General features: G+C 40.2%; 11 protein-coding genes across 11 annotated transcripts; 4 read left to right on the top strand and 7 right to left on the bottom strand. All coding sequences in view use genetic code 12, as the record gives it.

Annotated features, from left to right (window-relative positions):
* Positions 1–673: 673 nt before the first annotated feature.
* Positions 674–2,193, bottom strand: RJT20DRAFT_15713 (methylenetetrahydrofolate dehydrogenase (NAD(+))). Its single transcript, XM_064919142.1, has one exon. The coding sequence runs from the start codon at positions 1,727–1,729 to the stop codon at positions 719–721; it is 1,011 nt and encodes a 336-aa protein (XP_064777447.1). The 5' UTR covers positions 1,730–2,193; the 3' UTR covers positions 674–718.
* Positions 2,194–2,932: 739 nt separating this feature from the next.
* On the bottom strand, positions 2,933–5,146 carry GYP1 (Gyp1p). The gene has a single exon (XM_064919140.1). The coding sequence runs from the start codon at positions 4,995–4,997 to the stop codon at positions 3,051–3,053; it is 1,947 nt and encodes a 648-aa protein (XP_064777446.1). The 5' UTR covers positions 4,998–5,146; the 3' UTR covers positions 2,933–3,050.
* A 1,184-nt stretch (positions 5,147–6,330) lies between these two features.
* SSZ1 (Ssz1p) lies at positions 6,331–8,056 on the bottom strand. Its single transcript, XM_064916295.1, has one exon. It carries the CDS (start codon positions 8,005–8,007, stop codon positions 6,373–6,375), a length of 1,635 nt encoding a protein of 544 aa, XP_064777445.1. The 5' UTR covers positions 8,008–8,056; the 3' UTR covers positions 6,331–6,372.
* Positions 8,057–8,479: 423 nt separating this feature from the next.
* Positions 8,480–9,443, bottom strand: RJT20DRAFT_124619 (uncharacterized protein). The gene has a single exon (XM_064916294.1). It carries the CDS (start codon positions 9,146–9,148, stop codon positions 8,888–8,890), a length of 261 nt encoding a protein of 86 aa, XP_064777444.1. The 5' UTR covers positions 9,149–9,443; the 3' UTR covers positions 8,480–8,887.
* A 667-nt stretch (positions 9,444–10,110) lies between these two features.
* SUA71 (transcription factor TFIIB) lies at positions 10,111–11,151 on the top strand (the record flags this gene model as incomplete). Its single annotated transcript, XM_064918689.1, has 1 exon — positions 10,111–11,151. One exon carries the CDS (start codon positions 10,111–10,113, stop codon positions 11,149–11,151), a length of 1,041 nt encoding a protein of 346 aa, XP_064777443.1.
* Positions 11,152–11,946: 795 nt separating this feature from the next.
* Positions 11,947–13,650, top strand: RJT20DRAFT_143853 (uncharacterized protein; the record flags this gene model as incomplete). The annotated part of the gene is made up of 2 exons (XM_064918688.1): positions 11,947–12,016; positions 12,326–13,650. 2 exons carry the CDS (start codon positions 11,947–11,949, stop codon positions 13,648–13,650), a joined length of 1,395 nt encoding a protein of 464 aa, XP_064777442.1.
* Positions 13,651–15,918: 2,268 nt separating this feature from the next.
* On the top strand, positions 15,919–19,805 carry RJT20DRAFT_124615 (ubiquitin-specific protease). Its single transcript, XM_064916293.1, has one exon. It carries the CDS (start codon positions 16,346–16,348, stop codon positions 19,673–19,675), a length of 3,330 nt encoding a protein of 1,109 aa, XP_064777441.1. The 5' UTR covers positions 15,919–16,345; the 3' UTR covers positions 19,676–19,805.
* Positions 19,806–20,816, bottom strand: RJT20DRAFT_124614 (uncharacterized protein). Its single transcript, XM_064916292.1, has one exon. It carries the CDS (start codon positions 20,736–20,738, stop codon positions 19,941–19,943), a length of 798 nt encoding a protein of 265 aa, XP_064777440.1. The 5' UTR covers positions 20,739–20,816; the 3' UTR covers positions 19,806–19,940.
* A 171-nt stretch (positions 20,817–20,987) lies between these two features.
* GOA1 (Goa1p) lies at positions 20,988–22,161 on the top strand. The gene has a single exon (XM_064919135.1). It carries the CDS (start codon positions 21,042–21,044, stop codon positions 22,086–22,088), a length of 1,047 nt encoding a protein of 348 aa, XP_064777439.1. The 5' UTR covers positions 20,988–21,041; the 3' UTR covers positions 22,089–22,161.
* A 73-nt stretch (positions 22,162–22,234) lies between these two features.
* RJT20DRAFT_91161 (metalloendopeptidase) lies at positions 22,235–23,371 on the bottom strand (the record flags this gene model as incomplete). Its single annotated transcript, XM_064921363.1, has 1 exon — positions 22,235–23,371. The coding sequence occupies one exon, from the start codon at positions 23,369–23,371 to the stop codon at positions 22,235–22,237; it is 1,137 nt and encodes a 378-aa protein (XP_064777438.1).
* An 894-nt stretch (positions 23,372–24,265) lies between these two features.
* On the bottom strand, positions 24,266–25,459 carry RJT20DRAFT_4958 (uncharacterized protein; the record flags this gene model as incomplete). Its single annotated transcript, XM_064920392.1, has 1 exon — positions 24,266–25,459. One exon carries the CDS (start codon positions 25,457–25,459, stop codon positions 24,266–24,268), a length of 1,194 nt encoding a protein of 397 aa, XP_064777437.1.
* Positions 25,460–25,990: the final 531 nt, after the last annotated feature.

Raw genomic sequence — 25,990 nt, 5'->3', positions numbered from 1 at the left:
CTATTCCTTTCCCTTCTTGTTAAGCTATGTTTCCAATATATGATCTCGTTTGGATGTCCTGCTCCTGTTTTATTTCAAGTACTATTATTAATATTAATATCTTTTTTTAATATTTTAATATTAATAAATTCTTCTATAGTTAAATATTGCAACAGTACTTTTCACAAGATCACTACTCCTTTTTATTGCAGTATTGCCAACTATCGAGGTCTACAATTGCAATGTACTATGAGTTCTTAAGTACGCAACGGTATAGAGTCAGATATTAAGATTGTAATGTAATTATTCACTAAGATAGTTATCCATACAATAGAATCCACCGATCACGAAGTCACAGTCGAAATCAATCAGCTCACAAACTCTATGTTTCTTGTTGGTGTCTATCAATATATTATTACCTTCAATCCCAATCTCTTCTTACTGTTTCCTTATTCAAACACGCTTTAATGGTATTATTGATGTCTTTTTGCTGCCATAAACACCGCTTTGGGAGTTCTCTCTGTATAGCTGAGGCGGGAAGAGTCATTTTGCGTTTGGTACCAGAAAATTTTTTTGACTCCATCTCGTGTGTCCTGCATGCTGTCCAAATATGGGGAGAATCCTTGCCGCAGTACTTGCAGCCAGTATAACCAGAGGTTATGATTGAAAGTTACTTTCATTTCATATGGTGGTATATTTATATGGTTATCTTGTTAGAATTCGGTTGTAAATAGCTCAGCTAAGCTGTCTTTGATGCCTCAGCTTCTCTCGCGAGTCTGATCTTTTTGTTCTCAATGAGTCTCAACAAGTTTCTCAATAACATCGAGATGGTGACCTTTCCAATAGATGGAACGTATAAAGCGGCTTTCAACTTGATGTCATCGTTGAAGTTCTTGCTGCTTGAGAAGTTAATCACAACAGAACCATGTTTCACCAATTCCGAAGGAAATTTGTAGTTCTCGGAAGGAACTCCGGTGATAATCACATCACAATCAGGAACAATGCTCTCTAATGTATACTCCTTTGGATCCAAGTCAATTACCTTATGTCTTTGAGCCAGCAAATCATCTCCTCTGGTAAATCTCTGGATGTTATGTATATCCACCGAGTAGACTGTAGCTCCGTCGTTGGCTAAGAGAGCAGCCAACGGTCTGCCGACGATCTCAGACCGGTTCACAATCAAGACCTTCTTTCCATAAAGACGGTTTCCGTAGTGCAAGATCTTGTTGTAAACACTCAAGTATTCCAAGATCTTGACCATTGCAAGTGGAGTACAAGGCAAAATGGACTTTTGCTCGTTAGTTGGTGGATCCAAGAATCTCACATTGTGGTACAAGTTATGGTAGTACATGAAGTTCAATCCTTCTACGTCCTTTTCTGTGGAAATCAATTGTTGTAAGTATTGATCCTGGTTGTCGCCGAATACAGGGAAATACACCATTATACCATTGACGTTGTCGTCATTGTTGGCGTTGATCAATGCACTTTCCAATTCGTTTTTGTCGACTTCTATCAAGTCGTACTTGAACCCTAATGATTCACAGGTCTTACCTGTCCAGTTGGCGTACATCTTGGCGGCCGGGTCATCATTGGCCAAGAACCCGACCAACTTTGGTTGGAAGTCCAATTTCTGTAAGCCTGCGGTGATTTCTTCGATGTAGGGTTTAGCGATTGTTGAAGCTAAGATGGTTCTTCCGGCTGGTTTTGGGGTGACCGAGCCGGTAGTTGTTGGTTGTTGGGAGGAAGCCATTTTGTTGAAAATTAGGCTAAATTTGGAGAGTGAAGGTAACAAGCCAAACCAATTGGTGAGATGAGAACGATGAGAGTCTGTTGGCTATAAGCAAATAACAACTAACAAAGTCAACGAACGATGAGTAGTGTACTAAGGAAAAAAACTTCAACTATACTAAGAATGACTAAAAATGGGGACAGTTGAAATATATATAGATATTTATGTAAACTGGCCAAGACGGAAGACGAGATGGGCGATGAACGAGGGTGTCAGTGCAGTAGTATATACCGAGAAATTAGAAATTAACTATGGCAGGAGTGGAAAATGGATAAAATTAATTTATTTGAATATATTGAATTCTTATTAAATTAGATTTTGTTAATTTTTGTTAATTTCGTGGGTAAGAAAAGAAATTAGTGAAAGATAATAGAGTTAGAGTATTTGCTTGTTGTAGTATTGAATGTCATTATTATTGGAATTTACTATATTACTGTGTTACTATGTTACTGTATTGATTGTAAAAGTTAATTGTATATTGTTTCTATTGCTCAGTCTTTTTTTTAATTACTATGTGCCATTAGCTATAGTCAATTTTAGTTAATAGCCGCTAGTTAGAAATTACAGCTATGCCCAAAAAAATCATCCGAATTCGCCTCTCTATTCTAACAAATTAATGCTGTTATTCTCAGATTTTCAAGCACTGACTTCTATCTCCATCATATATCAATTGTCCTACAATCATGACTTCTGTTCATTTCTCTACCCAACTCTGTTCATCTATCAAATCTCTGGAGAAGTTAAAATAGTCTTGCCGTTGCGAGTCACAAAACTCACTCGATATTTCCGCACCGAAGTCAAAAATCGTCCTAATGTGGGCGCTGCGACATCGCGATTACGCAGGGAAAAAAAGTCTCACATATCAGGATCCTGATAAAGTACGTACATATTCTTCATATGGTAGCGAGGAAACTGAGATTTTGCATCAATTGGAGAAGATAGTGAATATGGATGACCGGAGGAAGTGGTCAAGTACAACTAATGAGTGGGGTTAAAGGTTAATTGTACGAGTACCGGACGGACAGGATCTTCTTGTATATGGAGTCAAGAGAGTGTTGGTGGACGTAGATGGTTCCGTTACCAAAGTCCCTCTTTCTGAAACTAATTGTACTTACATCTCCCCAGAAATCTACAACTCACTCTATTTCCTAGAAATTACGTATATTAGTCTGTAATAATCCCGCGATTAATGTGTGTCGGTCGGCTCCTTTCTATAAGAGCTCTTACTCTCGTCATTACTATGAAACCAGCTATATCTCTTATATCCATAGATAGGTAAAACTTATCGAAGATGAGCGCTAGCATGCTTGTATAAACTTTGCCATATGAATGCCTCGCTTAGCATAAGCTCGATATCCTTTTCCTTCCAATGTCCAGTTGGCGGGTTCTGAAGAAACAATAATATCTCCTGGAAATCCTTTTCCTTCAAGTCGCTGCTGAATTTAATTAAGAAAGCTGCACAAACGTAGACATGGAAAATATTGAACCCTAACGGGGTCTCGCTCAAATATGTGTCCCACATTCGGATAACCAACGGTATTGACAATTCTCTCATCAACAAGCAGTTCATCCATCTAAATGAAAACTGGATGAACTCCACTCCTTCGCTATCGAGGTGGTTGATTAACTCTAAGTCTATTTTGGAGATCAAGGTACGCAATTCGTTAACTTGACGTATAATACCAGGTTGCTCGTGGATGTAGTTGTCTGTGATGTTTTCGAGCAAACGAGAGAGACACCAATATGTATCAGCTTCGATAATAGCTACTATTCTACCCGATAAAAGTGATGGGTCAAAATTGTCTAATGTGTACGTCATTAATTTAGGGTCGTTAAGGAGGGCTTGCTCCTTATCATCAGATTCGTCTAGCAAACCTGGAATGAATAATTGCACATCCTCGTTCTTCTCAACAGCTCCTCCTCCCATTTTTGTACGTTGAAGCTGCCATATGTAGTTGTTCAAGAAGATTTGATAAAAAGGAGTACACAAGTCATTAATACCTTGGACATATCCACTAGCAGGGTGTCTTACGGCCCAAAGGAAAAGTATCTTTCTCAATGACTCTTGTGTCTCTGGATATCCATAAAGTTTGATAGTTGGATTCGTTCTCTTGACATCGATTTTAATCTGATGATACAATTGCTTGTCTCTGCTGTTACTACTGTTGTTTGAAAGTGACGTCGATGAGTTATTGGAAGGTGCTGATTCATGAAAGTCTATTGTGACAACTCCTAAACCCTCAAGATACTCCTGTCTCTTACGTTTAAGAGTTGATGCTTGTCTGGACTTGTTGGTAGGTAAATAACCCAAGAGAATTTGCCATGTGAGGGCTCTGAGCTCCTGAGGAATACCATTCCAAGAGAGTTTACGAAGATCTGTGATATTAATACTGCTATCTCCTGTCAACAAAGTCTTGAATTTGGCGTACTTTGTGTTAAGCTGATTTAACTTGTTGATTTCCAATTTCGCTTGGTAGTCTTCTACGTCCATTGATTCCTTGTTGTACTTTGGTGATGATGAATTAAGATTCAACGACGATGCGGTTGCTGCTGCTGGAATTGTTAAGTCTGGGTAGAGCGAGTCCAATATTGGGCTAGGTTGCAAGTTAATTGATGACCTCGACGATGAATTAGATTCCACTTGGGTCAATCTCGTGAGTGTTCTGTTATCAATGGAGTTTTTCTTAGAGGCTGCTCCTTCGATTGGCAATTCTGCATCCCAATCATCGTCCAAATCCCTATACATTGTATTTGAGTGAGAACGGCGGTGATACTGCGGTCTACTTCCACCCAGAGCACTTGTAGTACTAGCAGTAGAGCCAAGATGGTTATGCAAATAAGGGGAAGTTCTAGAATTGGCGCCTCCTACCGATGCTTCTGGCGGAGGAGTTGCTGTGACATGAGAATACGAAGCCCCCACAGAAACTGCTCTTTGCAGTGTTGGGCTTCTTCCCAAAGCTGGTGGAGTCGACACTATGGAACCGGCGTTACTTTGAGAGCCGTTGATTTTGGACGACCCGTATCCTAGCGTTCCATAGATACTGCTGTTGATTTCCTGGTAGTTTTCCGAGCTCTTGGAATTGACACTGGCAGTGGAAGAAGACCCTGTCAAAGAGAGGTTTCTGAGGAACGACGAAAGGTGCTTACCCTTTCCGCCATTTTCTCCGAAAATAAACTCATTTTTCGAGTTATTGTACACCTGGGACATTTCCTGTTTCTTCTTGCCCATTTTTCTGTTTCAATGACCTTATTCTGGTGTCCATATAGGAAGAAAACTGATCTATTTCTTGTCTTGGACTTGCTGGTTTTAGTGATTTTTTTGGTTGGAGAAACGAGATCGATCTTCCTGCAGATAGCGCCAGCTGAGGTGGAGGTGGAAGACTGTAATTGGGGAGTTAATTGGGGTTTTAGATGGTGGAATGGATAACAAAGTTGGCAAAGGTATAGAAAGGGGTTCTGGGAAGAATATGTATTTTTTAGATTTTCATTTGGGTATTTTTTGGTGGAAAATGATGGGTGTATGTGTAATTATAAGTGTTGATTATATGAGATATTTGGGTTGCGGTGAGGGTTCCATACAGCGAAGTGCATAATGATGGAATAGGGTGTTTTAGGCTGGAGGGAAGGGGGAGATTTGTGATGAATGGTTATGTGTATGAGAGTGAGAGGAGGGAGGTGGTGATGTAGAAGTATATATATATATAGTGTACTATATGTCTTTTAAAAAATTTCGTGTATTTGGTAGAAGCCAGCTATTTAATTAGTTTTGTTAGTTAATCCGAGGAAAGTGTGGACAATTGTAATTTAATGAGAGTATGTTTTGCTGCCATACAAAAATACATGATTTATGGCTACTTAAATGTATTTATTGATTACTGACATTTTTAATTCTTCTTTAAATATATATATATACATATATATATCAGTTAATGCATTTTTGCTATCGTCATTTTTTATTTGAGGCTTGTTGAGGAATACATTTCTTTAGGTAAATCGTTCGATAACAAACTGTTTTTGTATGTGTACGTTATTAAGCCTTCTGGCACGCAAAAAAGATACGTAGCCGTATATTTTGATAGGCAGCAAAAAAAAAACATAACAGAAAACTATTATGGCTCTCATTAAGAAGTGGGGGGAAATTTGAGTGACCGACAAGAAGTGATATCTTCTATATTGAACTCATGATGGTTTGCCAATAAATTTATTTTGATTAGGAAGGATTGGTGTTTTTTTTTTTTCATATATTTTGAATTTAGGGCAATTCTTTCACAATAAGTAGAAGCTGAACAACAATAATTATTTCTGCAAATCAATACAAAGCCAGGGTACAGTCGATTTATTAGCTCCACCATATTAACTACACTGTTCAAAGCACACTGGGATAGAGAATCCACCTACAACTAAGTAAAAATTTGATAACAGCCGTGTCAGTTGATGACTTGGTATGTCTACATGGTAGCGCCAATTGTTTGCAAATACATCAACATTACGTTGTTTGGTGGAAAGTCCCTGTCGAATCACCTATCATTGCTTTTCTTTCTACAAATCAAAGACTACAATCTCTCTCAATGTTGTGCTTGTATTAGGGATGTACCAGTATATATCTAAGCAGAGGTAACTTCTCCTCTGACAGCAACGGAACCTTGCTTCAATTCTCTTCCAGACAAGTGTAACACTCCGTTTTGAAGAATGTTCACAGTAACCTCCAATTTGGAGTTTGGCTTCAAGTCCTTTAATGATAACTCAGCCAACAACTCACCAGCTTCGTATACGACCTCCCTCTTAACTTCTGGCTCGTCGTCAGAGTAGTCATCGTCAGATTCATCTTCATCCTTTTCAGCCTCAATGACAGTTTCCTTAACAGTTCTCTTACCCTCGAATAACTCGACGATTACTGAAGAGGACTCGCCGTTGGTGACCTGAATGGATCTCTTAATTGGGTAGGCAGTCTCAGCGACCAAGATGGCTTGGAATTTGCCTTCAGCATCCTTTATACCAATTGGCTTGACCAAGTGTTGAGTGTTTACAACAATTGGTTGTAAAGATTCCTTAATTTCCTCTTCGTCGAAAGACTCGATCAAAGAAGCTTGCAAAGCAGCACCTCTGGCAACTAATTCAGTTGGATTTATAGCCTTAGGGTCCAAAGATGGAGCAACCACGGTAGTGGTCTCTGGGAATATGAATTGGATGTTGCTGGCCAACTTTGGTGTGTGGGAAGCACCACCAACTAACAAGACCTCGTCAATGTCCAAGGTCTCCAAACCAGCCTTAACGACAACCTTCTCGACGAAAGCAGTCATGTCAGAAAGTGGCTGTCTAGCAGCCAATTCGTATCTTAATCTGTTGATTGAAGTGTGGAAGTCAAAGCCCTCAGCCAAAGATTCGATAGAACAGGTAGAGGTCTGGACGTTGGAAAGAGTCTTCTTGACTACAATGGACTCGGCCTTCAACTTGGCCAATGATCTAGCATTGGTTCTTGGGTTGGCCTTGGTTTTCTTTTCGAATTCCTTGGCAAAGTACTCAGCCAAAGCGTCGTCTAACTTGTCACCACCCAATCCGAATTCGTGGGCAGTAGCCAAGATTGTTAAAACACCTCCTCTGACAGCAATGACAGCGGCATCGGATCTGATACCACCGAAGTCAGCTACAACGTAAATCTTGTCTTGCAACAAACGGTCCTCCTCAGCAGATAAGTGGGCCAAAAGAGCGGCAGATGGTTCGTTGATCAATTGAAGAACCTTCAATCCGGATTCGTTAGCGATTTGGGTCAATTTCTCTCTTTGTTGTTCGTTGAAGTTGGTTGGAACGGTCAAAACAACACCTTCGATGTCCTTACCGATAAAGTCTTCAGCAGCAAGTTTAAGTTGTTTGAAGTGTCTCTTGGAGATTTCATCGACAGTAAGGGTTTTGGTGTTACCGTCAATAGTGATCTCATAACCAACTGATCCATCAGCAGTCTTAATAGCTGGGGCACCGACCTGGTACTTGGCGTCAGCGTCAACCTCCTCGAAGGGCTTACCAATGAAGTCTCTGAAGTTGATAATGGTGTTCTTAGGGTTTCTAATCAACTGGTGTTCGGCCTGAACACCATGATATTCGTCGCTTCCGACGTAGGACAATGCCGAAGGAATAGCACGGTCACCGTCGGGGTTGGCGATGACATCGACCTTTCCGTCCTGGGTAGCTACGGCAATGGAAGAAGAAGTATTACCAAACGTAATACCAATGACAGCAGACATGTTTTATATAGTTACTATCGAGAATTGCTGGCTAAATCGTGGTGGAACGGTTCGTTTTCAACCATGTCAACTGAAAAATCAAATGAAAAAAATGTGAATAAAATTTTGATGAGAAGGTGTGGAAAGCTGACGTAAGGAAATGACAATTTGGTTAAGTGTGGCATAGAGAGTGCGAGAGTGAGAGTGAGAGAGGGCCTACAAGTGGATGTGATATAAATGTCAATATACATAGAATAATGTTGTTGGATGATATATGTTATGGTTTTACAATAAGTCTTGTAGACCACCACAAGAGCTGAATAATAGCATATATCATTGTTTGTCATTGTTTGGATATCTCACTCTCTTTAGCCTAACATTGGGATGAGTTTTGATTGTATGACAGTTTGTGACTCTTTTCAGTGTCGCATTTTTTACGACCAGCTGCGAGTTGCGAATTTACAATCAGACCTGATCAGGAATTGGTAGCATTCTGGATTTATATTCCGTAGAAGTTATACATAATATATATATATAGTATTGAAATGTAGAAATAGAGAGATGGAATTGAAGATTGGAGAAGTCGAAAAATAAAATAAAAGAGCAATTCAAAGTTTTGCTTTTATAATGTTACTTGTGATGTTTACTGCAGTTAAGATATTTATAATTGCACTTAAACTGTCACCTTATGGTGAACACATAGACATTGTCTCTGCCAGTAACACATCAAGCATGGTCAAAGTCAAAGTCAATTTCAAAGTCAAAGTACAATCAATCTCAGGAGCATATGATTTGTGAAAGTCCACGAATAAACACATTTCCATTACTGGACAAAGACATCGATGAAAAAATCAACAGTACAATAGATCCCTGTGGCAATTATTCAATTTCATAGATGTCCCTACTTAACTGTAGACACTTCACCACATGGGTAACATGCCAGTAGTAAATGCAAAAAAGTAAAATGATAGGTCATACCCGGATTCGAACTGGGGTTATTCGGATCAGAACCGAATGTGATAACCACTACACTATACAACCATTTTAATGTGACACCTCTCATTCTGAAATTTCTAGTCGTGAGCAAAAACTCGGAATTAAAACCCGAGATCCGATGGTAAAAATACAAACAACGTGGTCCATTTCCGAGGATAAGCGACATTTATCCTATTCTTCTTCGAAGATAAAGAATAGTCATACTCAAGTGACACCGAAAAGTGTATACTGCACCAGCATGTATACCCAATCTTGTGGGTAGTCAACATTTGGCTAAATTGCTGCGAAACTACAACACACTCAATCTTTATAAAAGCTCGTAATTCCGAAGATATTTATAATGGCCAAACTATAATACTGCAAAGACCATTTCTTCACTTCAATTATAGTCAATCTTGTATTACACTTTTCCACTAATATGTTCTTCCTGTCTTCTTCTTCTTCTTCTTCTTCTTCTTCTTTTTCTATAATACCTACCTCCTCATGTCACATTCTCATAGTCTTCACTCCCCACAACTACTACATGACACCACTAAAACACTACAGTCGCACACATTCTTCTTGCCTCTTCTTACTTCTTCTTACCTCTTCTTCTGCTACTGCTTTTTTCGCTTCTTCCACTTTCTTTTTTCGCAGACTACTCACGTGACGTCAGAACTCTCAAAAAAATCACCATAAAGAAAAACTGACCGTTTCAATTTGTAAACTTCGTAGATACCAGTGGTTCTTCTTGTTCATCAACCAACAAGACCATCTACATCTCATCTGTTGTATCGTTAGTTCGAATATTTCAGTTGTCGTGTTCCCTGGTTGTATCGTGTTTGTTCACCGCTGTCTAAAATCGAGATTCTACTGAGTGCTAGTGTACCGCCTCGAGCAGGATTAAGGATTACTGCCATATCTCATTAGTAAGCATACCAAGAGCTCTAAAATCACCACAACAAGAGCATTTCGAAGTCCTAATCAGTCCCTGTAGCGTGTCTGAGTAGCAACTTTCGTCTGAGATTGATTGCCGCCAGATCTTTGGAAAAGATAGGAATCGAAAGAAAGGAAGAAAGCCTGATACCAGCCCCTTTTACCTCTATATCTAATAATCACAACAAATCAGTTCATAAAAATCAACAAATCATGTCTGCCACTGCAACACAAACTGCGACAGACGAGCCCTTCACGGGCCCAAACTTGAACGTCACTTTGACATGCCCCGAATGTAAAATCTTCCCTCCAGATTTAATAGAGAGATTCAGTGAGGGAGATATCGTATGTGGCAGCTGTGGACTCGTCCTCAGTGACCGTGTAGTCGACACAAGATCCGAATGGAGAACCTTCAGCAACGACGACCAGAACGGAGATGATCCTAGCCGTGTGGGTGACGCTGGTAATCCTTTATTGGATACTGAAGATTTGTCCACTATGATCTCGTACGTTCCCGAGAACACCAGGGCAGGAAGGGAATTGAACAGAGCACAGTCAAAGTCACTTGTAGATAAGAAAGATAATCACTTGGCAGCTGCATACGCAAAGATCTCGCAAATGTGTGATGGTTATCAGCTTCCAAAAATCGTCCAAGATGGTGCCAAGGAAGTGTACAAGTTAGTATACGATGAAAGACCTTTGAGAGGTAAATCTCAAGAGTCTATCATGGCTGCTGCTATTTTCATTGGTTGCCGTAAGGCCAAAGTTGCTCGTTCCTTCAAAGAAATTTGGGCTTTAACTAATGTTCCTCGTAAAGAGATTGGAAAAGTGTTCAAGATCATGAACAAGGTTATCCAAGAAAAGAATGCTGCAAACCCTAACGCCTTGATGTTCAACCAAGACAACATCCAGACCACCCAGACTACCGCTGAAGATTTGATCAGGAGAAACTGTTCTCACTTAGGTTTGAACACCCAAGTTACCAATGGTGCTGAATACATTGCTAGACGTTGTAAAGAAGTCGGTGTGTTGGCAGGAAGATCCCCTACTACTATTGCTGCTACTGTTATTTATATGGCAGCTTTGGTTTTTGGTATTGACTTGCCTCCTTCAAAGATTTCCGACAAGACTGGTGTCAGTGATGGTACCATCAAGACCTCTTATAAGGTTATGTACGAAGAGAAGGAGAAGCTTATTGACCCATACTGGGTTGAGAGCGGTAGAGTTAAGTTGGAGAACATCCCAAAGAGTTGAGGATTATAGAAAAGCGAACTAAAGAATCCTTTTGTGAAAGAAGGTATAATCTAGTTCTTGTAAAGAACTTCTGATCCCAGCAGGCTCACATATATCCGAGTCGCTGGTGGGTTTCCTGTAGAAATACAGTATATTTATATGATCTCTGTTAATAGATCGAGTTGTTACGATAAATAAAACATAAAACGTGCAAATATACTGGATCTTGTAGGAAACTCTAGGGTAACAAGTCTAAACGGGAATAGACTCTCTGGCAAGGCAAACTATGGACAAATACTTGAATCTGCGTGTGTGAATTCCATTGATATCACTATGTGGTCTCCGCTTGCAGCACCGCTTGCAGCAATTCATATCAAGAAGAGATATCAACCGATTTCTCTGATATCTACTTTTCTAAGCGTAATGTCTTTATATACGTCAATTTCTGGGTAACCAAAGTGCTCAAAAAAATTACCTAGTCCACATCTAAAGTTCAATTCTTATTCGAGATCTCGCCTGCTTCTCAACTAATATCTCTCCTCATTAACTCCTTATCCTCTCTCCTCCCTGTCTTCCTGTCGTCATTTGGTAGTTTCGTCACATACTACATACTATAGGTAGTAGTAGATTGTTGCGAGTAGATTGTCGCGACATATTCTTTTCAAGCAATTACCTCATTCGACAACATACACCCCATCTATAATCTCGAATCTGAAATCAAGTTTCCAACTATACTTCTCTCTTTTCAAAACTACCTATAGGTGTAAAAGCTGTTGACTAACCAAGGTAGAGACAACCTGCATCTCAATATCAACCATGACAAGGCTTCAAAGTGCTAAGCGGAACCGTTTGTTGGTTCTCGCGTTGGTGCTACTTCTTCTGTTGGGTTATTTGACATATTTAGGCGCCCACAAGAACATACAAGGAGGCATTGTTTCGATTACGCAACCTGCTGAACGGTTAGGTCCGCAGCGAGGAGCTTCCAGGATAAGCTATAAAGGCTCTGAAGAGAATGAGGAATTGACGGGCGACGAAGAGTACATACAAGACGAGGAAGGTAACGTTGTTAAAGGCAAGGCCAGCTCGAAGGATGAGAATGGGGAGGATGATCCTGGTAAACAGGACGGCGATGAGTCTAAAGAATCGGAAGATGGAAATGAGGGGCCAAATACCGGAAAGAAGGTACTCGACGAAGCTGAAGAAGCCGAGGACGAAGACGCTGAAGTAGTGAAGCAGTCCGTGCCAAAGAAGAACACTCAACCAAAGGGAAGACCACAAGGAGGCAGATACCTCAATCAGTACAATCCTTATACTAAAAATAAGGACGGAAGTCGTAAATATACTCCTTCTTTGAACAAGAAACCTCATTTTGAGGAGATTGAAGAAGGAGAAGAAGCAAAATACGACAAGAAGAACCCACATAAATTCCTTGGAGATACCAAAGAATTGGCTGACGACCAGTTGGAGGTAATTGGCGACATATACGATGATGAGAGTCACAAGAAACCCCAAGCATTAGTTGGTCTTCCTAATGACGAAGCTTTGAGACGTCCTGGAACTTTGGAAGAGAAGACACCTCCAAACATACCACAGGACTTCGGAAGCATTGACATTAAACCTTTTGAATTCAGAATATATTCGCACAATGTCAAGAATGGTGGCCACCAGACCTTGGTTCCAGGAGAACAGCCGTGGGCGAAAAGGTTCAGAAAGATTACAGCTTCTATTAAATTTAATTCTCAGAGGAATACCGTCGTCACATTGCAAGAAGTCTACAAATTCCAATTAAACGACATCATGACCGAATTGAATAGGTATGCAGCAGAGGAAGATCAATGGAAAGCATATGGAGCAGGAAGAATAGATGGTGTAGAAATCGGAGAATTTGTCCCCATTATTTACAAGTCTTCGGAATGGGATCTCATCTTTGCTGACACCCTTTGGCTAAATGACAGAAATGTCAGAAAAGGTATCTCAGGTTGGGATGCAAAATATCCACGTATTGTTTCATTTGTCACTTTGAAGCACAAAGACACTGGTAATTACATCAACGTATTCAATACCCATTTGGATCACGTTGGAGAGCTTTCCAAGGTTGGATCGGTCAATTTAATTGCCGAAAGAATGGACTCCCTCAATGAATGGCCATCATTCTTGAGTGGAGACTTTAACTCTGAGCCTGGCGACAAACCATATCAAATTTTGACTGACTACTACAGCGACCTGTCTAAGTTGGTGACTCCTTTCAATAAATACGGACATGAGAAATCAACTGTAACGGGCTTTGAAGGTGAAGTGCTACTTGATGGTGGCGAGAACATTGATTATATCTTTGCTCCAAAGTATACAGTCAAGTTAGAGGATCTGCCAACGTGCGATGAACTCCAGCCAAAGGCTGCCTCAAATAAGCTCTTCTTGAAGCTTCAAGGTTGGGCAATGTTGCATTCCAAGTTCGGTGGAGTCTACATGAGCGATCACCGTCCAATAGTAGCAGATTTTTCTTTGGCTGGTAAGTGCTAAATGGGTTTCGTTTTAGATGATGCAATAGATGTAGTATCAGGGTCAGTAGATACTTAGCAGTGTAAATTAGTGAAGAGGGAACAGAGATCTGTCGATAATGTATTGAATATATTGAGAAACGTTATTCAATATGTAGTTGTTTATTGCATGCTTATCCTTAAACCATTCTCTAAAGTACTCTCACCAACAATTGGGTGCAAAATGGATTTTTCAAAATGAGCCGAAGGCATATGCTTGGCAGTAGCAGCGAGACACATGTTGTTATCCCCTTGATCTAGATTATTCACATTTCGTTCTATAGTTCACGCTGTTAAGTGAGGAGAAAAGTAGTAACATATGCTTATGTGTCTCCTTCTGATAATTTTCACCAAATAATGGCCAGTATAAATATCCACATTTCATTTAGCAACCAAGCTTTTGGTACCTGAGCCGACATTCGGATATTCCGTTGGACTGCGACTATAGAATCATGAAATATGTACGAGGTGTTATTTGATCCTTCCAGCATCTGATAAGGCCCTCTGCTGTAGTCATGTGTAGCATATGATAAGGATTTTGCGGAGAATTAGCAACCGTAGCAGGTATTCTATGTAAGTCTTCTAGACTAAGTCCAGGCTAAAGCAGTTTGATCAAATCTCGTATTGACATGAAAGCCAAGCTTTTCCTTCAATGAAGCATAAAGGGGAGAAGCTAAGCTAGACGAGGGCCCACGAGCAGTTTATTGGGCTTCCATGATCGAAGAGTAGGCCCTACATCAATGTCATAACTAACATGTCCCTAACATGTCTCCTGGTATCTTGGACTAGACATGTCAAAGAAAGCGATATTTCCTACGATAATACACAGTTACGTCATCACCTCACGACAGGTCTTGGCAGACAAGACCGTATTGAGCAGCAGCACTGTACTACTGGTGTGTTCCATGAAGTTGTTACTACGGTTATCAATGGTTATCGACATTGCCGAGGAGCAGAACCATAGAAGAAAAAGTTTCGATAAGAATGACAGGATCGAGATGGACTATATGATGATATGATTCCGTCATTAATCAGCAGTTACAAGCATTTACAAGCATTTACAAGCATTCATTGCATTTATCATCACTTATAACCACCTTTATCGTGCATCGGTGCTCATACCAACGTTTCCGAGATGACATTCTTCCGTCATTGATTTTTGCCTATCGGAGCTGGTCTTCTTATCCAGCCTTCTATTCTTCCTGGAGTTGTACCTCGCTACTCCGTGATGGGTACATCGCATCAACGTTTCGGTAATGTTCCGGGTTATTATTCTGTGGCTATTTTAAGAGAGCTGGCTATTTTAGGAGAAATGATCTTCAAGCTCTGATCTCTCTGATCTTCTACCGGCTACACCTGTTTGTTCCCCAAGTATCGTATATCTTGAAGAAACTAACACTGCCTCGCCTTTGTCCATTCTCTCCACACTCGCCATCATGCTACTTGTCATTCTCCATTTATTTCTTCTAATGCGCTGCTGTGCCTTTTTCGTCGTTCATGGTTTTTTATGTACGTCTTCTTAAGTGGATGTTCCTTTGATCCCCTTCCCGTATCGGTGTTTCGTTGTATCGGTGTATCGCTCGTTGAGAATTGTTCATCGTTTGGAGTCGCACATCAATTGATAGTAAGTAGGTAGTATTTCATTAAAATAGTGTCTTATAGTGATAGCCATTAGTCATTAGTCATGTCATAATTGCCGTCATTCACATATACAGCGTCTCTCTCTCTCTCTCTCCAGCTCAACCTCTTTGTAGTTACGTCTCACTCCTCCACCTGAACTCGCACCGTTTTCTTTCATCTCTCTCTCGTACCACGAATCTGACGTCGGTGGCTTCTGATCTGTGAGCCTTGTTTCCTTCCTGTTTCCTTCCTGTTTCCTTCCTGTTTCCTGATATCTTCCTCAGTGCTCATTCGTGATCCCTAATTCGTGTTTTCTCCAACAAAGGCTTGTTCTCGTTTCTCGTTTCTCGTTGCTTGTGTCTTGCGTCTTGTATCTTGTGTCTTGTATCTTGTGCCTCGTGTGGCTATCTTGGTGTATTATCTTTTCTTTTCCCTAACTTCTTTTCTTTCTTTTCTCTATCTTGATCCTTCTGTCACTACTACACAACAACTGCTACTCCGGAATTTTGTCATCGGATATCAATTCCACCCCCATCGACTTTTTTGTTTTAATCCGTGATTTGCGTTTCCTGTTCCTGTGCCTGTTCCGTTACATCATCATCCTTCTTTGTCATTTACATTTACGACTGGACTATCTCGCTATTTCGCTATTTCGCTATTTCGCTATTTCGCTATTTCGCTATTTCATACCTGGCACTAATTCACATCTCTCACACTATTTCCTCTCTATTCCATTACGTCGAAGAGGCTTTGTGATCTGGGATTGACGTTTTTACGTTTTTACGCTTTCACGTTTTTTTTTTTTCCTACTATTCTTTTAAACGGTTGGAAGTATTCCTGTTGAATATTATTCCTTCTTTCTCCGATCCATTTCATTCCATAGATTAAATTTCGCTTCTCCGTCGGATCACTGTGTTCTTTGATCTTGGTTCCTTCGCATCAAATTAGCCATATCTTCAACCAACCACCCCATCCTCCACCACCAGCATCACCCGACCCCCACCATATCCTCACAACTTCTTTCCTACGAGTACACATCTTCCCGTTCATGCCTCCCCATGTACTCCGCCAACAACCAGAACTACACCGCCTCGCCGGCGTCGTCTTTCCACAGCAAACCCCACCAGAACCCTACCACATCAAAACCAATCACCCCAAAAGACTCCAAGTCATATTACACCAAAATTATCAACCATGAATTCCGAAACCTCCAGTTGGACCCCGAATTGCAGTCGAAGTCCCTCTTCGATCTCATTGACTACTGTGAGCTTCTCTACGAGAAGTCTTCAACCGCCTTCTCCGCCGGCGACCAACACAATGGACTCAAAAACTACATAAAAGGCTACCTCATCTTCAACTACTTCATCAACAGCTTCATCATGGTCCACTTTAAGGGCTTCGATTCCTTCATCGAATCCAGCGAACAGGATTTCATCATCTATCTCAATGTGTTCGCCTTCTACAATACCGACGATTTGATACGAAATTCACTGTATTCCATCACTCTAGATCGATTACGACTGATTGTCAAGCAGTACCTTGTAGACGCCAACTTGCTTAGCTTCAACGTTGAGGAGTTGTACAACTGGTTGTATGAGTATATCACATACTTAAAAGACAAAGACAAGAGCATGATGGATGACAGCCGCCATGAGGATTCCAGTTCAGAAAGCGAAACTGATAGTTTGGCCGAATACCTAAGCAAGACAAAAATCGACAATAACGATAGTAATGATACCAACAACAATGGGTACAGCATTAGTAATGGTACCGCCATGACGAGATCTCCTAAGAGCTATAGCTTGAATCCTTTGCTTGAAGCCGCCCAAAGCCAATCCAGTGACGAGTCAATTCCCGTGCATGGAGATCACATTCTTCATTGTAGTCACCATAGCCATACTAGTAGTCAGAATAGTCAGAGTTATTCGGGTAGCATCGGAGCCGGGTTGACCCATAACTTTCAGAATGGCCATGCTCATAGTAACAGTATTTCAAGCAATGGTGGTACTAATGGCCATGTCCCAATCATTGCAGACTATAAACATGCTACAAAATCAACCAACAACCATATTGAACAGCTCAACACCACGAGAATAAAGGGCCCTGACAGCTACGATTTCAACCCCAAACCTTCTCAAAATGACGATGTAGATTCAATCAATGAGTTCAAACACAGATATCCTTCTGTAAACCTTACAAACAGTTCTGAAGCTTTAAAAATTAAAGGTTCTCAGCTGAGAAGCAGCCTTACAAAAGACATATTAACAAATAACTTGCAACATAGAGCTCACCCCAGTGGTTCCAACGAGTCAGTCTTATCAAGGAAGCCGCCACCACCAATTCCTACTGAATTACCTCCTTTTCCACCACATTCTTCTACATTTCCTCCTCCATCTTCGTCTCCTCCACCAATCCCACCACCACACTGGGCTGAAAAGGATCCACTTCAAAGCAAAGCAAATACGTTTGCAGGCTCCCCCTCACTGCCAGTACCTTATCCTCTAGATGATGCAGCCTTACCTATCGAAAGGCTGCAAGCTCCACTAGGCATAAGAAGGACAACCATGGATGACTACATGGACGATGCTCTAGATAGAGCTGGAGATGACAGAATCAGACGTAGAAGTAACAGTGGCAGTCCTAGCTTAGGCAACAATACGATTAACGGACTGATGAATCCAATGCAGAACATGAACCAACCAAACCTTTACTCTCGTGCTCCTCAGTCGCTTCCAGTATCCAAAGGAGTAGCAGTTGCCCAGCCAACTAATATTAATGTGCATTATAATAATGCTGCAGTGGCTTCAAATGGATCCCACCAATTCAACTCTACTCCCTACATGAACAATAACCATAATTCTTTTCATGCGAACCACGTACCTCAATTTGTTCATGGGCAAGCGGTACCACCTGGTAATTTCCCTGGCTATTACCAGCAAGGGCAGCCACCGCTCTCAGGACCGGTTCCTGGAATTCCAGTGCCACTTCCTGATCCATACTACTCCAACGGTTATGCGAATAACGGCGCATTGGTGAATCCTTCATTTATTCCACAACATGTCAAGACACAACAGAACCAGGTGAAGAGCCAAAAACTACATTACATGCAAGAGTATGCTGTGTGCGGTTTGAGGAACTTTGGGTCGTCTTGTTACATAAATCTGACTATTCAGTTGATGTTCGGTGTCCACATGTTCAAGGTTCTTTTTGGGAATCTGGATTATCAAAAGTATATTAAAGACGCCAAATATCTTGCGGTGTTGAAGTCACTGAAAGTCAATTCCCATCATAAACATTCAATTTTGCTTTCCGAGGCAATTTCAGGACTCTTGAGGACTTTCACTCAGCATGGCAGCGTGTCGATTGCTCCTACAAAATTCATAAGAGTAACATCCTTATTGAAACCTGATTTGAACATTCCCTATGAGCAACAGGATGCCCAAGAATTCTTATTATTTATCTTAGAGAGGCTTCACGATGAGTTATCAGACAAGAGAGTTCATGAATCTAGTCTAGAACTTGAGGACTACATTCAAAAGTGGAACATAAATATCAATGTTAAGGACAAAAATGAGTATCTAAAGTGGTACCAATCCTTACTTAAACATGAGGGAACTTCTCCAGTCAACGACTTGTTCCAGGGACATTTGCAAAATAAGCTAGCATGTAACAAGTGTGGGTACGAATCTATTAGTTATTCTCCGTTCACAATTTTGTCGTTACCTATCCCCAGTAGTCGTCACAACAATAGAAATGTTGTTGACTTGGCTGATTGCTTGAGGTATTACACTCAAGATGAAGTTCTTAGTGGGGAAAATGCTTGGAATTGTCCCAAGTGTACTAAAAATTCAGACCAACCTGCTAGTAGTTTACTTGATAACCATCCTGTATTCACTACAAAGAAATCTGGAATTTTCAAGCTTGGAAGAAGAAGCAAATCGCCAAATGCACAGCCAAAATCCAAGAATCCAAGTGTTAATTCCTTGAGTATATCCACCAAAAGCTTAAATTTTATCAAATTACCACAGATTTTGTTCATTCATTTGTCCCGTTTCTCGATGTACAACTTGACGGATAAGTTGGACACCACAATACAGTACCCATTAGAGCTTAAGTTCAATAACGAAAACCATGAAATTGTTTATAAGTTGTCAGGTTTAATTAACCATTACGGAAACCTTAAGAGTGGGCATTATACTGCACTTGTTAATAAGTCAACTGTGAACCAAAAGTACAAGAATACCTTGGACAACTTGAAGCATCCCTTCTGGTGCTTATTTGATGACGAGAATGTCAAGGTCAATTTGCCTCATGGAAACGTTAGCCAACCAGAGTTGGGCTCGTTGACTTCAAAAGAAGTCTATGTCTTATGTTATGAGCGTGTTTAATGTGTGATGATATAAGCAAAGTAGGGAGGTCCCAGACTTTGTCTCTACAGTAAAAGTTAGAATAGAAAATTGCATTTGTATTATTATACATATACCATATATTATTTATTAAGGATACGAACTTTTACGATGAAATTGGCTTCATGATCTCGTAATATTGTTGAATAGTTTCCATCACTATCCGTAAATTTGATATATTAATTAAATACTTTGTCTATTAGCTTTATCGTGAATCGTGCAGAATATTTATGTAAAATTGATCTTTCTATCTTCTGTTTGGAAAACTGCGTTTCCCTATAGCACCAATTTTGATCGTCTTCTTTGGCTTAAAACTCGTTTCCTCGTCATCATCGTCTGAATTATCATCGCCAAAGACAGAAGCGCTCTTCGTAGTCTTTTTAGTTGAAGGGTTTGCTTTTAATGTTACCTTAACTGGCCCAGATGCTAGGGGTACTGAGAGCGGTGTTGAGTCTCCTTCACTTTTTTTAGCCAATTCTTTCCCTCTTTTAATCTGTTCATTTATGAACTTGAGTGATATTTGTTCGTCAGTCCGTATACTTGATTCTTTTTGTAATGCTTTCTGTTGTTGTTGTAATTCAAGTGACTGATCTACCAAACGGATTTCCAAGTTGAACTCATCCTCGGCTCCAGGATTTGCTTCCTCAACGCGAACTAATCCCTTCTGCCCCAAATACTTAATGAAGGAAGTGAGACTTGTCCACCTAGTTGAGTTCATATGGACATGGTCCTTGTCATTGAGGATGTATTCCTGATAATATTTATTAGCGTTAACTCGTTTAGTGCCATGGTTTACCTTCAAAAGCCGGAGAAAATCTTGTTCAAATTGCAGAGAGTATTCATCCACTATCTTGTTCCCATTTCCTGACTCACTAAGCTCTACGATTTTGTTTTGGTGACTAGGGGAAGAAAGATGATTCTTAAACCCATTAGCATCACGGCATTGTTTCTCACATAGCTGGCAGTAAAACTTAAGTTTCTGGAGTCCTGCGGCCTTTAGCTTTTTCGACTGGTACTTTGCCGACCCAACCTCTGCTCTAGCCATTCCAAACAACTACTACGAGCCTAAATATCTTCTCTAAACCGAAATATTTAACTAAACATTGACACTATAAGAAGCAACTCCACTTTTCACAGCATTTCAATTACCTGCAAATTCTGTAACTGTAAATCTCCAGATAAGAGATGGAGACATGTGGTTTTAAGTCACGTGATTGAAATTATGTGCTATATAGACATGATCTGGTAATATGTAATAAATATCTATATGGTTCTTCTATTACAAGTTATTGTATGGAAGAGTTGTTTGGTATCCCAGTTGTGTTCTGAACGTTTATTTAGATAAAAGATGATACTTATACGAAGGAATTGTCTTCAACAAGGTTGTTTGTTATCCAATAAGAGGTCTCTTGCAGGCATTTCTTTGTCACATAAAAGACATTTTTCATACTCTTCATCTTCTTTTTCGTTATTCTCCTTTGCTAATGACAAGGTACAACCCCCAAGAAAATCGTATAATCCAAACTCCAACGTGCTCCAGTATATTTGGAACCAGAGAGTTTCAGCTAATGTAAAATACTTCGGTGCCTTGGCTTTTTCAGCGTATACGTTAACCCATGTTCATCATGATACTTTGATCACAGTTGGTCCTCCTCTTCTCTTGGGTGGCTATTATCTCTATAGAACGTACAGAAAGAGGCTCTATGCAAAAGAAACCAGCAAAATTTTGGATACTTCTTTGGATAATGACAATGGAAAGGTTCGCTTTAAGGTTTATGACGAAACTGAACTTTCTAATGTGGTGAAAGGCATTGAAAACCAGGTAGACCACTTCAAAAGGCAGGTGGTAGATGTGGTTGAGAGACGTATTATCGATTATATTATTAGAAATAGAGATGATCTGACATTAACGGCCGAGTTTTCTCCATTATTCATGGACGAAAATGACCAATTCTCCGTGAATATCAACGAGAACGAGATTGAGACTTGGATAACTGCTAGTGTGAACTTAGGTTCCAAGTTGGGAAAACAACAAGTCAATGACAAAAGCTCTTATCAAGAACCTGAAATGGTTGATTTTGTCAAGTTAACATTGCCGTTATACTCCTCAAAAGATTTGAGTAACAGAATTCGTACTGGAACAATACAAGTATACTTGTTAGAGGTTCCAAGATCTGACGAATCTGGACACAGAACGAATCATGAGGAAGAGGAGAATAGCCAGGAAGATATCATGCCCGAGCATATCGATTACAATATTGGTATTGAGGTGAGCCGGTTCGGGTTTTTACCATCGAAAAGCTTGTTTATAAGAGATATTTCTGGAGAGGGTATAACCAAGAGTAGTTTACTTCAAGAGGATGAGGAGACAAAAGAAGACGAGATAACGATTTAAAAAGTTTGTACATAGTTCACATAGACCACATAGACCCAATACTTCAACGCTGTAATATGAGAAGAAATATAACATTTTTGTAACACTAAGATAGGAAGCTCTTATAATGAAGTAGCGATATACCCGAGAACTTGTTGAATTCTCCCTTATTTCCTGAAGAAGTTACGGCTAACTTCAGTGAATCTTCCAAATTGATATTCGTGGCATCCCGATGATTCCTTAATAATCTCTAATCCTGGTGTCCAGCCCTGAATATCTCTAATTCTTCTTTCTGTGGCAGGATGGGTAGAGAAGAACTCTTGGACCCTTCCAGATTGGCCAACCTGTCCTGTTAACCTTTGTTCAGCTTGAGCCATTCTCTTCCAGAATGCAATAGCCTCCTGAATATTGAAACACGATCTGGCTAACAATTCGCAACCTATATGGTCAGCTTCGGATTCCATTTCTCTTGAAGCGGGCATCTCAAGCAACCCTTTGATCAAAAGGTCGTTGAACCAATTAACTCCAGTAATTGTGTACATTAATGTAGACAAGATGATGTAAAATGGCTGTTTCGATAATTGCTCCGACGAATGATGTGCCAACTGATGAGAGAGTTCGTGAGACAACACAGTAGCTAACCCATCATCATTCTTACAAACAGGCAAGATAGAACTGAAAATGAAGATTTTACCGTTGGGCAAGATAAATGCATTTGGAGGGTATTCTCTTGGGTCCACATTGATGATGTGAATGGTCCATTTCAACTTCTCCAAATGGGCCTTTTGCAGCGCATTCTCGTTGTTCTCCAAGGCAACAGTAAGCAAACGGTTCATTATCTTTCTGGTTCTCGCATAAAGTGGGTCAGAATATGGGAGGAGCTTACTCCCGTATTGATACATGATCTGCCTATATGAATAATCTCCGATTTTTGTTTCCAACCAGTATGGAATCCAAATCATTCTTCTACGGTGAGTAAATGGAGCCTCATTGAGATTATAAAGGTAGAACCCGCCAAAAGCAATAGCAAAGTAAAGGGTGTTCCGGCTTCTCAATAAGCCTACAATATTGAAACCACTTGACGTTCTGGAAGATCCGTTCCATCTGTTATAAGTGGCATAAGTCCTTACTGGAGGCAATTGCCTGCGGAATGGTTGCAATAATTGTGTCCTTTGCCCTCCAAAACTAGTTTTGAAGTGCAATTGGCTCTGAAGAATGACTTTCAGTGACGTATAGAGCGCCAATTGAGGGCGTGCAGCTGACCCATAGCAACTCAATGTCCTGTTATTTAACCCTCTCAACATTTGTAAAATGAAAAGATTCACTTACTGCTAAACTATTCTAAGATCAAATACAAAATACTTAACTACCAGCGACAATTGACACTAACCGTCCAAAATTAATACCACTTGTTTTAACAAGACACAACACAACTTCAACTATAACAACACCAAACACGAAGCAACAACAATTACCACTTCTAGTCAATATATCATACAAGAAGAATGTTAAATCTTTAATTAAACATAAAAGTTCGTTTTTGATATCAGACATTATGGTATGACTGTATATAGCACTGTATAATGGCCATAAATTTTGCATCCTAACAGTGGATGTTCCATTGATGTTAGGAAAGGTGGATTAATGAATATAGTGTATATGTTGTTTCTTGGTATTTCTATTGGGGGTTCTCGGAGATCTTTCTATGTTTGAGAATTTGTGTTTTAGAAAGAAAAATACCGTAGGGTTATTAGTTAGAATTGTGTAATCTTGTCACTTAGTCTGTTGAATTTGGTATTATGTTCTTGAGGAAATTGGCAATAATTCTTAGCAAATTGTTTTCTGAACAACTTTCATATTGTTGAGCTGCATCGATTCGGCCGGCGTGCCTTCCTTTGTGAAATCTAACAATACTACGAAAAGCTCTCCATTTTAAAAATTACAATGCATATACTATTGAACGAGACTATACACCAATCAAAATAAGAACGTGCTGATACAAGAACTGAAGGAAAGAGCTGTTTAGTATCGTGAAGATAAGGATTTGGCGAATGACCAAATAGTCGATTAAGCATATATTTGACCCGATCTGAAATGTCCAATACGTTGTGCCCATCAGCACACGGAGAATTGAAAGCCTGGAACTCTATAACTATGCCCAGTATATTTTACAGTGGTGAATTTGTGAACGACCAAGTTCAGGCACGACGAACGGCTACATCTGAGTCAAGGTCAGACTCATTTACAGCAGTCATATCTTCTTCATCGTCTTCAGGGTCCACTCTATGCATGTCGTCTATCACCTCTGGTCCCTTTTCTTCCACAATATCATCATCTTCTGGGAATTTCGAACTTTCGACTTCTAAATCATTCTTCACATTTTTATCAACGACTCCCTGGGCACTATGAGCTGTATCAAAGCTGCCTTCGTTAGGACCATCCAGCACATGGCTGCCATGGCTTAGCTGACTATATCTGTGCATTCTAGGACTTTGAGACAACTTCGAAGGAGAAGACATGGTCGATTTAGATCTTTGTGATTCCTTTCTATGCAACTCAGCCTTTTCTTTCTGCACATCTACCGTGTTAGCCTCGTAGATGAAGTTATCGTTAAGAGCTGTTTCACCAACTAAAGTGTTATGCACCAAGTCACTGCTGGAGTTGTTGTGAGCAGCTACATTGTTGTATCTAGGCTTTAAAGACACAACTGCAGCACGTGAAGGTAATTTTTCAAAGAAAGTAGGACCGGCAAGTTGCTTCGCTAAGTTGTCCAATGAATTTTTGTCAGCCAAACTAGTATTAGAGCTGTTATTGGTAGAAGCAAGCTCACCAAGCGCTGGAGGTTGGCTAAATCCATCAGGGAAGCTCAATGAGTTGCTGTGAGAGTGGGACACAGTGTTGCCACTAGAATTGATATTAGGAGACCCGGTATGTGATTGTGGAAGGATAGGAATGAAGGTCTCGTAAAAATCGTAAGCTGAAGCCGTTTTGTAGTGGTTTGGAGTAACCCTTGCACCAGCGGGAGCTCTGGGAGGAGTTTGAAATGTGTTGGTGGAATGATCAATAGTGTTGCTCGATGAAGAAGACCCATTTGATGAGACGTATGGCTTCTCTGTTACGTATTCAACACCATGGGTGGTTGAGGACGATTTGCTAGGATCGTTGTAGGTATTAACATCGTCCTTTACCTTATTATAAGGCCTGTGAAGTTCTTCTTGGAACTGATTGAAAGGTTGGTCGTCTCTCAAGTCCATGTCAATTTCATTGTCGAGAGAGTCTTCTTTATTCTGCTTACGTTGGTTACGCAACCAAAATAGGAGAACCACTGTTATTATGACGAACGATGGAACACCCACGGCTAATCCGACGGTAAGTCCTTGTGTGTTAACCATGATGGGCTATGTAATTTGGGGATTTTGTATGAATTTGTTATAAGAGCTTCAGCTGATATCGGAACGAAAGAGTGATATCTTTTAGTCGAAGGAAGTGTGGAAGGATTTATTTGATAGTTGCAACGAGCGACTTTGGTAACGAACGATTTTGGCGAGGATTATCCTTAAGTTAAGCTGAAAAGGAAAGCAACACGATAGTAGATGCGAGCCTTTAACAGTATAGTTTTCGTTATTTTGCACCGATGAAATATTCAAACCCAGAGTTCACTTTGCTGTGGTATCTAGATGTTCTTATTGATGATTCGAATACTAATATGAACACACTTGGATGAAGTCCTTTGTCAGTGATTTGGTTACGTCCTTGCTTTGCTGTGTACTCCTTTTACTTGTGACTCTGAATCTTTCTAGTCCAGATCTGAGATTCGTCCCGTTTCTATAACACTGGAAGACGATGCACGGATGGATTGATATGATGCAGCTAGTTTCAAAGCTGGAGCCGTTTTGGTTTTGAGGACCTAAACAAGAGATTAC

This window comes from Scheffersomyces xylosifermentans, assembly GCF_036884685.1.
Source record: "Scheffersomyces xylosifermentans strain CBS 12540 chromosome Unknown RJT20scaffold_1, whole genome shotgun sequence".
Taxonomy (NCBI): Eukaryota; Fungi; Ascomycota; class Pichiomycetes; order Serinales; family Debaryomycetaceae; genus Scheffersomyces; species Scheffersomyces xylosifermentans.
This window is presented reverse-complemented; position numbering and strand designations above follow the sequence as displayed.